This window comes from Mandrillus leucophaeus, unplaced genomic scaffold (genome assembly GCF_000951045.1).
Source record: "Mandrillus leucophaeus isolate KB7577 unplaced genomic scaffold, Mleu.le_1.0 Scaffold395, whole genome shotgun sequence".
NCBI classification, from domain to species: domain Eukaryota; kingdom Metazoa; phylum Chordata; class Mammalia; order Primates; family Cercopithecidae; genus Mandrillus; species Mandrillus leucophaeus.
In genome coordinates, this window is record NW_012104198.1 from 2,304,490 (window position 1) to 2,316,954 (window position 12,465).

Genomic DNA, 12,465 nt, shown 5'->3' on the forward strand with positions numbered 1-12,465 from the left:
TTAGGTCCTTGGAGTTAGTTGATTTTCAGTTGGTAGACAGGGAAAGAGAGAAAATGGAGGATTGCATGAGAGATTTTTATGGGCCAGGCCTGGAATTGGTATATGTCACTTCTGCCCATACTCCATTGGTCAGAACCCGTCTTGTGCCCATATCTATCAGCAGGGGATGTTGGAAAAGGTAGAGTGAGCTCAGGAAGAACAGGAACAGGTTTCAATGAGCTTATAGCAGTGTCTGCTATAGGGTTCCATAGACCCCACAGACCTATGCTGTCCTATGTGGTAGCTACTAGCCACATGCGGCTACTGCTCTTGAAATGTGGCCAGTCCAACTTGAGATGATATGCTATAAATGTGAAATTTACACCAGATCACGAAACTCAGTATAAAAAGTTTATAATAGCTCAGTAATTTTTATATTGATTACATGTTGAAATGATAATATTTGAATAGATTGGGTAAAAAAAAATTGATGTTATTAACAATAATTTTATCTGGTTTTTTTCTCTTTTTAGTGTGGCTACATTGAAAATATAAAATTACTCATGTGATTCACATATTTCTATTGGACAGCACTGCTATAGAAAGTTCTCTTTAAACTATTGAGACAGGGACTCTTACTGTGTAGGGGTAGGAGCATCTCTGGGTCAGGTTAGTGTTTCCTGTCTGGGGTCAGGAGAATGATTCTGTTACCTGGTAAGGCAGGTTTGCAGGGAAATACGAAGATTGGAGACATTGTAAAGTGAGAGGGAAAGCTGTGAAGGCATTTTTCTTCCCATACAGATTAAGGTTAGGTGTTCCTTTTGAGGCCAGGAGAGTGGTTTTCTGTAGATGGCCAGGCCAGAGGATCACAGCATACTCAGGCCAGGTATTTCTGTCCAGGATCAGAGCTGTGTTACTAGAGACAGACAGATCAGGTGGGTCCATTGGGGGTTAGACCAGGGGTTCCTGTGCAGTCTCCAGGCAGGTATTCATGGTGATTCTGATTATGGGTTTTACAAGTTCAGAACAGAGGTTCCTCTACAGTGTAGAGGTTTTTTATACTGGTTCATTCTTTGGATTACTCTAAAGAGGCAAATCAAAGGTTCCTGTTGAGTGTAAGGGCAGGATTTTCTGTGCCAGCTTAGGACACAGGTTCCTGCTGAGGGTCATAGAGGTTCCTGTGCGGGGTCAGGACAAAGATCCTGTGTGTAGTTAGGACACTGCCCCTTCAGAGATTCAGGTTGGTGTTTCTTCTGTTGGGTCAGGGCAGTGGTTCCTGTACAAGGTGCAGGTGGGGCTTCTAGGACAAGGCCAGGGAAAAGGCTGTTTTAGAGAATCACATTAGACTTCCTGTTCAGGATCAGCAGTGTATTTCCAGGGAGTGAAGCTAGGAGTTCCTATAAAGATCAGAGATTCCTGTAAATTCCTATAAAGATCAGAGATTCCTGTAAATTACAGAGATTCCTGTAAATAAATTACTGTAAAAGTAAAGGATTTCTGTTGAGGTTCAGGACAAAGGCTTTCTGCAGAGACCGATCAGAGGTTCCGGTACAGTTTTAGGGTCAGGCCTCCTGTAGAGCAGTGGTCCCCAACCTTTTTGGCACCAGGGACCAGTTTTGTAGAAGACAGTCTTTCCACGGATGGCGGGGGATGATTTGGGGATGAAACTGTTCCACCTCAGATCATCAGGCATTAGTTAGATTCTCATAAGGAGTGTGCAACCTAGATTCCTCGCATGCACAGTTCACAATAAGGTTCGTGCTGCTATGAGAATGTAATGCCACTGCTGATTTGACAGGAGGCGGAGCTTAGGTGGCAATGCTTGCTTGCCTGCTGCCCATCTCCTGCTGTGTGGACCAGTTCCTAATAGGCCATGGACCGGTACCAGTCCATGGCCTGGGGATTGGGAACCCCTGCTGTAGAGGATTAGGGTAATGGAGCTAATGCAAGGTAAGGACCAGGAGCCTCATGCAGCATCAGTAAATGCCACCCATATAGTGAGAAGGGGGGGGTCCTGTATCAGGTGAGGCCATAGGTGCCTGTATAGGCTGAGGTCATGGCTTAAAGTAAATGGTCGAGACAGGCATTCCTGCCATAAGGTCAGGAAGTGGTTTTCTATACAAGTTTAAGACTGAGGTTCATATTGAGAGTTGGATCATGGGTTCCTGTGGACTCTGCGGGATAGGGTGTGAGATCACAGATTGTTGTGCAGGGCAACGTCAGGGATCATTGTCACCAATGAAGGCAAGAGGTTCCACACACAGTTGGGGTTCTTGAAGAGGTTGAGGACAGGGATTTCTGTAAAGACAGAGCTGGGTTCATGGTTTACTACTCAGTTTATTGTGAGTGAGGTGTTTTTAAAATGCTACCTGGAGGACAGGGCTGCAGCAGTGTGAGGACAAAGGTAGTCCTGTCTGAGGTCGATACAGGATTCATATAGGGAGACTGGGGCTTGTGTGGATGGTCAGGACAAGCGTTCCTGTCCAAGATGTGCAGGGGCTTCCTTACAGCTTAGTTCAGACGTCTCCAGCTGGGGTTAGGCAGAGGTTCTTACTATCCAAGGGCTGGCATTCCTGTACAGGATCAGGATGGGTTTCCTGTCGATAATTAGATGAAGGGTTCCCCTAGAGCTTCAGAGCTAGTCTTCTGTACCAGGCTTGGAGAGCTATACTTATGGGGGTGAGGCCCAGGGTTCCTGAACAAGGTGGGGCCAGGCATGTGTCCAGCACAGGTTCTGAGAGGGGTTTTTAGAGGATGGGGCCTCCTGCAGGGTGTGAGGACTGGGCTTCTGAGGGGAGGCCAGACACATGTCTTTTATGGGATCAGGGCTGTTGTGGACAATGCCCACAATGAGCATAGACTCCTGTGATTCTGCAGCAGGCTACTCAGTGGAACTGGCATGCCCACTAGCTGATGGATGGGCTGGTGTTCTGTGGAGGACAACTGCTTACCTATAATATGGTCAGGACCTATGGGTCCCTGCAACCCCCATATCCAGGGCTCTAGGGGAGAAGCCATAAAGAGCAGTTAAGTGTGGGCAGCACTTATTTGCTGGACTGGGTGTGTCACCCCATCCAAAATCTGCTCTTTAAACTTGGTGGTCAGGGTAAGTTACTCATCAGTTCTGGGCCTCACTCTTCCTTTAGTGAAATGAGTATGGGTATATTATCCTCAGAATATTTGTTTCAGGCACTAATGAGCTAAAGCAACTGGAGCCTCCAAGCCTGCTGCCCGACCCACAGTGAGCCCTCAGGAAAGGGTGCTGCTGCTGGCTGTGGGGAGTGACTGAGCACATGGACCCCAGGCCAGACTGCCCCGCTGGGCCCCTTGCCACCGGCTGTGTGGCCTCCATTGAGCCACTTAAACAGTCTGCCTTAGGATGTCCCCTGACTCAGAGTATGCTCTTGTGTGTTTGTGAAATTGAGGAACAGACTCGCTGTGGGGAGAGCAGCTCACCCAGGTGAGTGGGAGTGTTGGGGAAGGGGTTGGCGCTGTGTGGAGCGCTCCACCTACTGAGGTTGAAACTACCTCCAGGGGCTGCTTTGTCCCCCTAATCTCCCCCTCTCATTCTCTGCCATTTCCCACAGGGCTGCAGGCCGAGCTGGGCTGAGCAAGATAAGACCCATCCGACAGGAAGACCCACAGACAACCCCACGCCCCAGCACTGGCCTCTGACCTTGCCAGCTACCATTCCAGCTCCACCCTTCTCCGCATTCCTTTCCTAAACGTGTCTTTTGTCCCTTGGAAGAGAGTCCCTAACTTACACCCTCTGAAACTCTGCCTGTTGAGAGCTCAACAAACAAATATACACAGAGCTGCTCACATTGTCGGCCACTCAGAGACACTGTGACATGGCACATGCCACACGTAATGCACACACACGCACACCCACGCCCATGCACAGGGACTTGCAGCAAAATATTGCCATTGCCAGACCCACGAACACATCCTGACACACACTTCTTGTTCAACATTCCAAGATTCTTTATCAGATTCTGTGCCCACCATGTATGCTGTCCTGCTGTCTCAAAGGTCCCCCAGCGTTGTGCCCAGCCGCACGACCACAGCCCTGCACACCTCCTTATCACCTGCTCCATCACACACACTTCCAGTGTGCTCATACAGTCACACGGCACCACCCCCAACGTCAGCAGGCCCTGCATGGCCTCTTACCATGACATATGGAACCACCTGGACATTTCACAAAAAGCTTCACATAGGCTGTTCCAATCACACAACATAAACCTTGGTCACAAAGTGTCACATGTGCCGCCTCAGCCAGCCTCACATGGTCACACGTTGCAGGCAGGCACTGTCATCAGAAAGCCACAGGCATTGCTACACACTCCACCTGGCTCTACTGTCCAGCCACACACAGACACACCCCCAATTTCAGGACTTTGATGGTTTTATTTTACAAAAGCTTTGAAGGTTCAGGCCATGGGGTGCCTAGGGCCCAGAGACTTGGGTTGTCCAGACAGCTGGCTACAAGAGGAGGAGGACACCACCCCTCCTCTGGAGGCTGTGCTCTGTGCCCTCACGAGCTGAGCGGAGCCACCACAGTAGCGCTGGTGGTGGGGGGCATGGGGCCTGTGGGGAAGGAGCCTGTGGGTGAGCCCAGCAGGGGTCCAGGGAAAGGCATGAGGTGGCTAACAGGCCCTGACAGCACCACAGGGCCCAGGCCTTGGTAGAGATGGGCAGTACCTGGGGGGCCCAGTGTCAGGCCTGAAGCCACCTCCCCACAATTCCCGCTACCACTGCCCCCAGCCACCACCATAAAGCCACCAGCTGGTCCTTCGGCTGCTCCTGTGCCTCCCAGACTGGAGCCCCGTTTCTTTTTCCCTTTTCCAGATGCCTTGCGGTTTCGAGTCTGAATACCATCCTTCCGCATGGTCAGTGGCCGGTTCACCTGCCAAAAGGGAGGCTGCGGGTGTCCCCAACTCCAGACCTTTGCATCTCTGTGTTTCAACCAGGGACACCCTCTCTACCCCACTTCCTTCAGGGTAAGATAATTTTGGGGTGCAGAGATTGTCTTAAGGAATCCTGAGGTTGTGAGACCCTGAGCTTGGGAAAGCCTCCAAGGCTGATAGGAGCTGCCCAAGGTCTAGGACAGGGGGGTGGACATTAACTGATGCCTGGAAGTAGGGGAGAGGAGAGGAGGAAGGAGGGTGGAGGAGGAGGGAATGGAGAAGGAAGGAGGGAGGGTAATAACAGAGAAGGGGGAAAGTAGAAGAGATGAGGGAAGGGGTAGAAAGGAGGGAAAGGAGGAAGGGGAAAGAAGAAAGAGGGTTGTGGGGAAAGAGAGAAGGTGGAACAGGAACAGAGTCCGGGGCAGTGTGGCATGAAGACAGGGAAAGCAGAGGGGTGGCTCCCAGGGGCAGGGTGTCACCTGGTGTAGCTTGTAGTAGAGGCCGCAGGCATTGCACACGGGGTCCCCGCTGGCATTTCTCCGCCACAGTGTCGTGGTGGTCGTCTGGCAGTTGGTGCACTGAGTACCTGCCCGTTTGCTGACAATCTAGGGGACAACAGGATGTGAGATCAGTGCCCTGGGGATGTGGAAGTGGGGGTAAGAGGCTCACAGGGGATGTCAGGAGGACCCAAGAAGTGAGGGTCAGGTTGAAGGCAGGGCTTTGTGTACAAGGTGATGCCTGAGGATTCTGTATGGGGCCAGTACAGGGGTTCCTGTCTGGTATAAGGTTCTTTTGTTCTGTATTCTATGAGGGACTACATTGGTGGTTCTCAGCTTTGGCTGCGTATCAGAATCACTTGGGGAGCTAAAATATCCTGATGCCCAGGCAGCACCCCAGTCCAATTCCATCAGCACATCTGGGAGAAGGGACCTGGGGTGAGTCCAGTGTGAAGCCAAGGACGAAAACACTGGTGTACAGGGTGAGGACAAAGGTTTCTGTTTGAAGCCTATAAGGGTAGGCTGAGGATAGGAGCTTCTATAGATCTGGGTTCCTGTACAGGGAAAGGGCAAGAGTTCTTATGTAGGGTGAGGGCAAGGATTTCCATACGGAATGAAATTTTCCTGTGTAGGATGAAGGCAAAGGTTTCCATGTGATATTGGGACAGGGGTTCCTGTACAGGGTGGCCTGCAGTAGCTTCCTGTAAGCATGAGAACAGTGTTCCTATACAATGAGAAGAGGTGGCTGCTTGTACAGGATGAGGACAGGGGTTCCTGTGTATATGGTGAAGCAGGTCTGTGGTCTTACCAGGCGCTTCTTGGGCCGGATGAGGGGCCTATTCTGCCCATTCATCTTGTGATAGAGGCCGCAGGCATTGCATAGATAGTGGCCTGTCCTGTCCCTCCGCCACAGTGGAGTGGCTGTTGCTCCGCAGTTGACACACTCCCTGGCCTCTGGTGGGGTGAAGAGGAGAAGAGGGAGCTAGGCTTAGCTCAGCTTTACTTTGTGCCACCCTTCCCACCTCAACTTCCCTGTCCTTTTTTGAGTTCCTCACCACAGGGAGGCAGGGGCAGAGTTCCACGAAGCTTGGGAGAGGAATAAGCTGCTGAACTGAGGGGGCTCCCGGTGGGAGAAAAGAAGGTACTGGAAAAGTCAGGGCCCCCATAAGCACTATTGGGGACAGGGAGTGATGAAGGCAGTGCAGGCCCCAGGGTCAAGAGGTCTGGGCTCAGCCGCTCTGTCTTCAAAGTCTCCAGGAAGCTGGTGCTGCCTTTTCCATCTGGATCTTCCGCGGCCTGGGGAGGGGAGTCCTCGCGGGTGGGACACACAGTTGAGGCAGGGTAGAGCCCCGTCTTGCCGTAGGCCCAGCTGGCATATGGTGAGCCCCCTGGGATCCCCTCCATACAGTTGAGCAATGGGTACACCTGAAAGACTGTTGGGGGGCAGGTAGGGACAGAGGAAAGAAGAGGCAAAATCAGTCTAGGGTCAGCCCATGTCAGGGTGCAGTGGTTCCCGGCACCCCCAACATGGTGGCCAAGTTCCCAGCTTTTCCACAGGCTGCCAGAACAGCTGCTGGCCATTGGATGCTTCCTGGATCCTGACCCCCACTGGTCAGTGTGGCCTCTGCAATAACCTATGACCATTTCCAAGTGGACTTTTGAGGATGACTGTTGGGATTTGGAGCTCCACAGATCACTCAACAACTAGGGCAACCACCACATACTTCCAATATTGCCTTTCAGTGTGGTCGCCCCAATGTGGCAGGTTGAGGAGCATTGGAATTCCCAGGTCTGCCCTTAACTAGGGAAAGTGGTCGGCACATCCATTTGAGAAGCTTCCAGCCTTTTCTGAGATATCCTCACAGTGATACTCTGACCTAGCCAAGGATCTCCATGGCAACTCCAACAGCACTCAGCCAATGCCAAGACAGCCACCCAATGGAGTTACCTGGAGAGTGTCTGTAGGCCTCAGCGTCCCTGTAGTAGGCCAGCGCTGCAGCTGCAGCGGTGGCTGTGCTTGGGGCGGTGGAGGAAGCTGCTGCATCCAAGCCCTCAGGCCCAGAGGGGAAGAAAACCCCTGATTCTGGCGTGGAGGACACCAGAGCAGGATCCACAAACTGGGGGAGGGGCTCTGAGGTCCCCAGGGTCCCCAGGCCAGGGAACTCCATGGAGCCTCTGGGGGTTAACCTGCGAAGACAGAAGGGGTCCTCAGACACAGAAATCCTGTGTCCTTCACCTCCTTTCATCTGCTCCTCTTCCCTCCTTCCCCCTCCTCCCACTCCATCACCTCAGTTTCCATATTCCTCCTTCCCACCTCCCATTCCCCTCCTCCTCCTCACCTTAGTCTCCCTTCTCCTTCCCCTCCTTCTCTTCCTCCCTCTCCTCTCTTTTTCCTCCTGCATCTCCCCCTTCCACTCCTGTGTGCCCCTCCTTTCATCTTCCTCCTCATTCTCCCTATCTTGCCCCGTTTGTCTTTCCTCTCCTCCCTCCTCTCGCTCTTCCTCCACTTTCATCTGCTCCTACCTCTCCCTTCTTCCTTCCATTCTCTTCCTCCCCCTCTTCCCTTTTCCCCCTCTTTCTCCCATCTCTCTTCTTCCCATCTCTTCTTTGTCCCCCTCTTCCCCACTTCCTTCTCTTTCCACTCTTTTCTCATTCTCCTCTCCTACTTCCTTTTTCTTCTCTACCTTCTTCTTTTCCTCATTGACCTCCTCCTTTTCCTTTCCTGTTTCCCCTCTTCCTTGTCCTCCTCTTTTTGTCTTCATTCTCCTTTTATATCTTCCTCACACACCTTATCTCCCTCTCCCCCATCCGCACACACCACTTTTTTTTTTTGAGGCAGGGTCTCCTCTGTTGCCAGGCTGGAGTGCAGTGGCATGATCTCGGCTCACTACACCCACTGCCTCCCAGACGCAAGTGATCCTCCTGTCTCAACCTCCTGAGTAACTGGAACTACAGGTGTATGTCACCACGCCTGGCTAGTTTTTGTTTTTTTTTTGTAGAGATGCGGTATAACTATGTTGCCCAGGCTGGTCTTGAACTCCTGGCCTCAAGTGATCTTCCCACCTCAGCCTCCCAAAGTACTGGGATTACAGGTATGAGTCACCATGTTCGGCCTCTCTTCACCTGTCTACATCTACTCTCCACTCCTTTCTCCTACTACTCATTTTCTCCTCCCCTCCATTTTCTTCATCCTTCTCCTCTCTCCCTTTTCTGTTCATCTTTTTCTCCCTTTCCCCATCTCCTCTCCTCCCCTCCTCCACTTCCTCTTATTCTCCCCATCCCCCCATCCTTTCTTCCCTCCCCCTCTAGAAGAGTCTGGGTGAAGGTGAGATGGGGTGCAGGACCAGAGTCCCTTGAGCCTCTTGGTCACTTCCCCCAGGACTTTGGGGTTCACCATCCTCTGCTCCCCAACTTCATCCCTATCTGTTGTATCTTGCCCTCTAACTTTCTCAGAAACCCCATGGTTTCCGGGCTTGACTCCCTCCTCCCTCCACCTCCGTTGCATCTACAGACAGAAGGCCCCCTTAGTTCCTCCGTACTTCTTGGTGTGGGGGGGTCAGTACCCCCCACTGCTTATCTCTGCCTTCCCCGCCCAACTTTTGAAATCACCCCAAGGCCACTGACTTCCTCTGAAGAGGGTGACAGGTGGGAGGTACCTCTACCGGTACCCTTTCCCCTTGGGAGGCCCACCATAGTTCTGCTTTCAGGCTCTTTCAGTTCCCAGGCCTCAGTTTCCCCATCTGCTGTATTGGGGGTGGTGATGGGCTGCAGCTGAGCTGAGACTTGTGGGATGGCCCTTTGCCTCTGTTTTGCCTTGCGTGTGTCTCTGTCATCTAGCTCTCCACCTCTCTGTCCCCCAGGGCTCTTTCCCCTGACTCTGTTTCCTCTCAAGTCTGACTCTGTAGCTCCCCCAGCTTTCTGTGTTTCTATGATATAGCTTGTCTTGTCTTCTCCTTTTGTGCTTTTTTTTTTTTTTTTTTTTTTTTAAGACAGAATCTCACTCTGTCACCCAGGCTGGCGTGCAGTGGTGCGATCTTGGCTCACTGCAACCTCAGCCTCCCAGGTTCAAGTGATTCTCATGCCTCAGCCTCCCTAGTAGCTGGGATTACAGGCACGTGCCACCACACCCAGCTAATTTTTGTATTTTTAGTAGAGATGGGGTTTTGCCATGTTGGCCAGGCTGGTCTTGAATTCCTGACCTCAAGTGATCTGCCCACCTTGGCCTCCCAAAGTGCTGAGATTATAGGCGTGAGCCACCGCGCCCGGCCTCTTTCTGTGCTTTTATAAATGTTTGATGATTTTCTGTCTTGTTTTCTGTCTTTCCATGTTTCTCTCTCTGGCTCTCTCTGTTACTCTTGCTTTCTCCCTTTCCTCTATCTCTCTGAACATCCCTGCATGTCTCCCATTCTTCCCGCTTGTTTGTCTCTTCCCTCTGTTTCCCTCTCTTTGGGTCCTCTGACCTTATGTCCATGTGCCTCGTAGTAGTCTCATACCCCTAACCGTACCCAGCCACATGCAGCTCGGGATAAGGAGCCTGGAATGCTGGCCCTGGCCCTACTGTGCTGGCCTGCTCTGTTTCTGTGTCTGTAGGGTGGAGTGACAGGGCTAGACTAGAAGGCTGTCTTTAAACTGTCCTTCACCCATGCTTACATGACCCATGGTATAGACAGGCTAAGGGGCAGGCCCAGGCTTGGGGATTGTGCTAGGAAAGAGATGGGCCACAAGTGTGCCCACCACCAACACCTTCACAGCCCCAGGGTGCCTGCTGTTGCTCTCTGAAGAGAGTGTCTTGCTTCCCCATCTTGGTCTCTATCTCTTTCCTCTCTGTCTCTAATTCTGTGTTAGTCTCTGTCTCTTCACAGTGCTACCTGCGGGTATCTCTGCATTTCTATCTCCTTTTCTGCTCCTGGGTCTTTTTTTCTTTTTCTCCGGCCGTTTGTCTGTCTCTGTCTCTTACTCATTAAGTTTCTCTCTCTCTGTTTTTCCTTTCTCTTTCTGTCTCTTTTGTCTCTTGCTCTTTGTCTCTGTGTCTCTGTCTCTCTCTTCCCATCTCTCCCTCTGTTTCTCCTTCCCATCCCTGTCTCATTGTGTGTCTCCTGCTCTCTTTCTTTCACCTACTATTCCCTCATCCCCTCAACCCCACCTTACACACCATGATCTCCCTCTAGCCCCACTGCCCCCAACCCCTGCACTTCACACCTTGGTGAGTCCAGGGCTGCCCACCCCTCCCATGGCAGGGGCCCAGCCCCCTCACCCCCAGTTATCACTCTCCGGACAGAGATAAAGTTTATCTCGAGGCTGGGGGATATGAAAGCTCCTTATCAGCTGCCCCACTAGAGTAAGTGTTGCCCCAACGGTGGCAGCAGGCAGCAGCCGGCACCCTCCACTCTCCCTCGGCCCCAGCCCCTCACCCCAGGTAACATTCCAATCTTAGCCCTCAAGGGAGGGTCTCACGGGGCTGAAGGGAGCAGATATAAGGTCTAGGGAGCAGATACGGGGCTTGGGGGGAGATAGAGGTGGAGTTTGAGGGTCAGATATAGGGTTAAGTCAGAGAGAGGTTTGGGGTGTAGCCATGGAGTTTGGGGGAAGGCAGATATGGGGGTTTATGGAGCAGAGACAAGCTTGAAAGTTCAGGGACACATTTTGGGCTCAGGAATAGGTTGTGAAAACAGACGAGGTTGGGGGATCAGAGGCGAAGTTTGAGACTCAGAAATAAAGTTGAGAAGTAGTGTGGGAGTCAGATTCTGAGGGTCGTAGAAAAATCTGGGGAGTTCAAGGGTTTTTCTGGAGGAGAGATGGAGTTTAGGAGTGAAAGATCTGTTTGGAGACAGAAATGTGGCTAGTGATTAAAGGGGAGTTTGAGAAGCCAAGATAGAATTGGAGTAGAGAAAGACTTGGAGCTGGAGAGATTCAGGGAGACAAAGAGATGTGTTTTAGGGCTGAGATAGGGTTTTGGGAAGGCAGACATGAGGGTTCATGCGGCAGAACAGATTTTGGGGAGTCGACTTGGTATTTGGAGTGACAAAGATATTTTACTGAGTAGGCAGGGAGTTGGGAGAGAGAAATGGTTTGGGGAGATCAGAGAGAAGTCATTGGGAACAAAGAGTGGGTTTGAGAGGGAGAGATGGGGTAAGAGGATGGAGCTAGGGTTTGGCAGATCAGAGACAGGTTTGGGGGCTCAGAGAGAGTGGGGCAAAGACAAGGTGTTATAGAGCGGATAAGGGGTTTGGGAGCAGAAAAGTGAGGTTTGGAGGAGAAGTCAGGGAGACAGAGACAAGTGTGGGTGAGTGGAAATCAGATATGGGACAGGGAAAGGATTTCAGGGGATAAAGTCATGTTTTGAGAGGCAGAGTTAGTGTTTAGGGGAGACAGACCTAGGGGTATAGGGAGCAAAGTGAAAGGATCCAGAGGATATAGATATCTTGGACGGAATGGATGGGAGGGCAGAAAGAGGTGGGGTTTAGGGGGTAGATTTGGGGTAGAAATGGGAGTTGGAAAGACAGATGGGTCTGAGGAGCTGTAAAGGGATTCAGGGCTGGCTGACACTTTGGGGACCAGCCGTGGGTTGGGGAGCCTGGAGCAAGCTGAGGGGTGGGTAGCCATAAAGGTAGGGGTAGCAGGCCCAGGGTTGCCTTGGTGGGAGCTCAGTGGGGGCTGAGACTGACCTGGGCTGGTTGTTGCAGAGGGTTCAGCCGCCTTGGGGATGTGGCAAGCTCAGTGTGATCCCAGGGGGTGTCCTGGCTGGCCTTGGCCTTTGAGGCTCCCTTCCTCCCTCCCTCCCTCCCTCCCTTCTCCCTCCTCCCTCCTCCCCAGGGAGTGGCTGGTGCCCCAGTGGGTGGGGCGGTCCAGGGGAGGGGCCGGGTCCCATGCTTGTGGGGCACCTCTTGGGCACTGGAGGCCCTCTTCCACCCTCCCTACCCACGCTGGGGATTCTTGAACCCCGCTCAACTTAGGCTCCCAGGGACTGTAGTGTCCAGACAAGCAAAATAGGCTGAAACCAAGATAAATGAAAATAGCAGATATGGTTTCATGACTTCACTGGGCTTTTCAGAGAGTAAAGCCCTTAAGGTGTGCGGGGC

General features: G+C 52.1%; 1 protein-coding gene across 1 annotated transcript; it reads right to left on the reverse strand.

Annotated features, from left to right (window-relative positions):
- Window positions 1-4,369: 4,369 nt before the first annotated feature.
- Window positions 4,370-12,143, reverse strand: GATA1 (GATA binding protein 1 (globin transcription factor 1)). The gene is made up of 6 exons (XM_011991410.1): window positions 12,052-12,143; window positions 7,335-7,573; window positions 6,442-6,819; window positions 6,195-6,340; window positions 5,369-5,494; window positions 4,370-4,888 (listed from the first exon to the last, which is right to left on the reverse strand). The coding sequence occupies exons 2-6, from the start codon at window positions 7,552-7,554 to the stop codon at window positions 4,517-4,519; spliced, it is 1,242 nt and encodes a 413-aa protein (XP_011846800.1). The 5' UTR covers window positions 7,555-7,573; window positions 12,052-12,143; the 3' UTR covers window positions 4,370-4,516.
- Between the last annotated feature and the right edge of the window lie 322 nt (window positions 12,144-12,465).

Excerpts from the sequence above, each read along its gene's own strand:
- GATA1 (XM_011991410.1), bottom strand. The coding sequence starts at position 7,554 with ATGGAGTTCCCTGGCCTGGGGACCCTGGGGACCTCAGAGCCCCTCCCC. Across the intron at positions 6,820-7,334 it reads GGCCTACAGACACTCTCCAG|TCTTTCAGGTGTACCCATTG; the intron begins GTAACTCCATTG and ends GCCCCCCAACAG. Across the intron at positions 6,341-6,441 it reads TCTGCCCCTGCCTCCCTGTG|AGGCCAGGGAGTGTGTCAAC; the intron begins GTGAGGAACTCA and ends TCACCCCACCAG.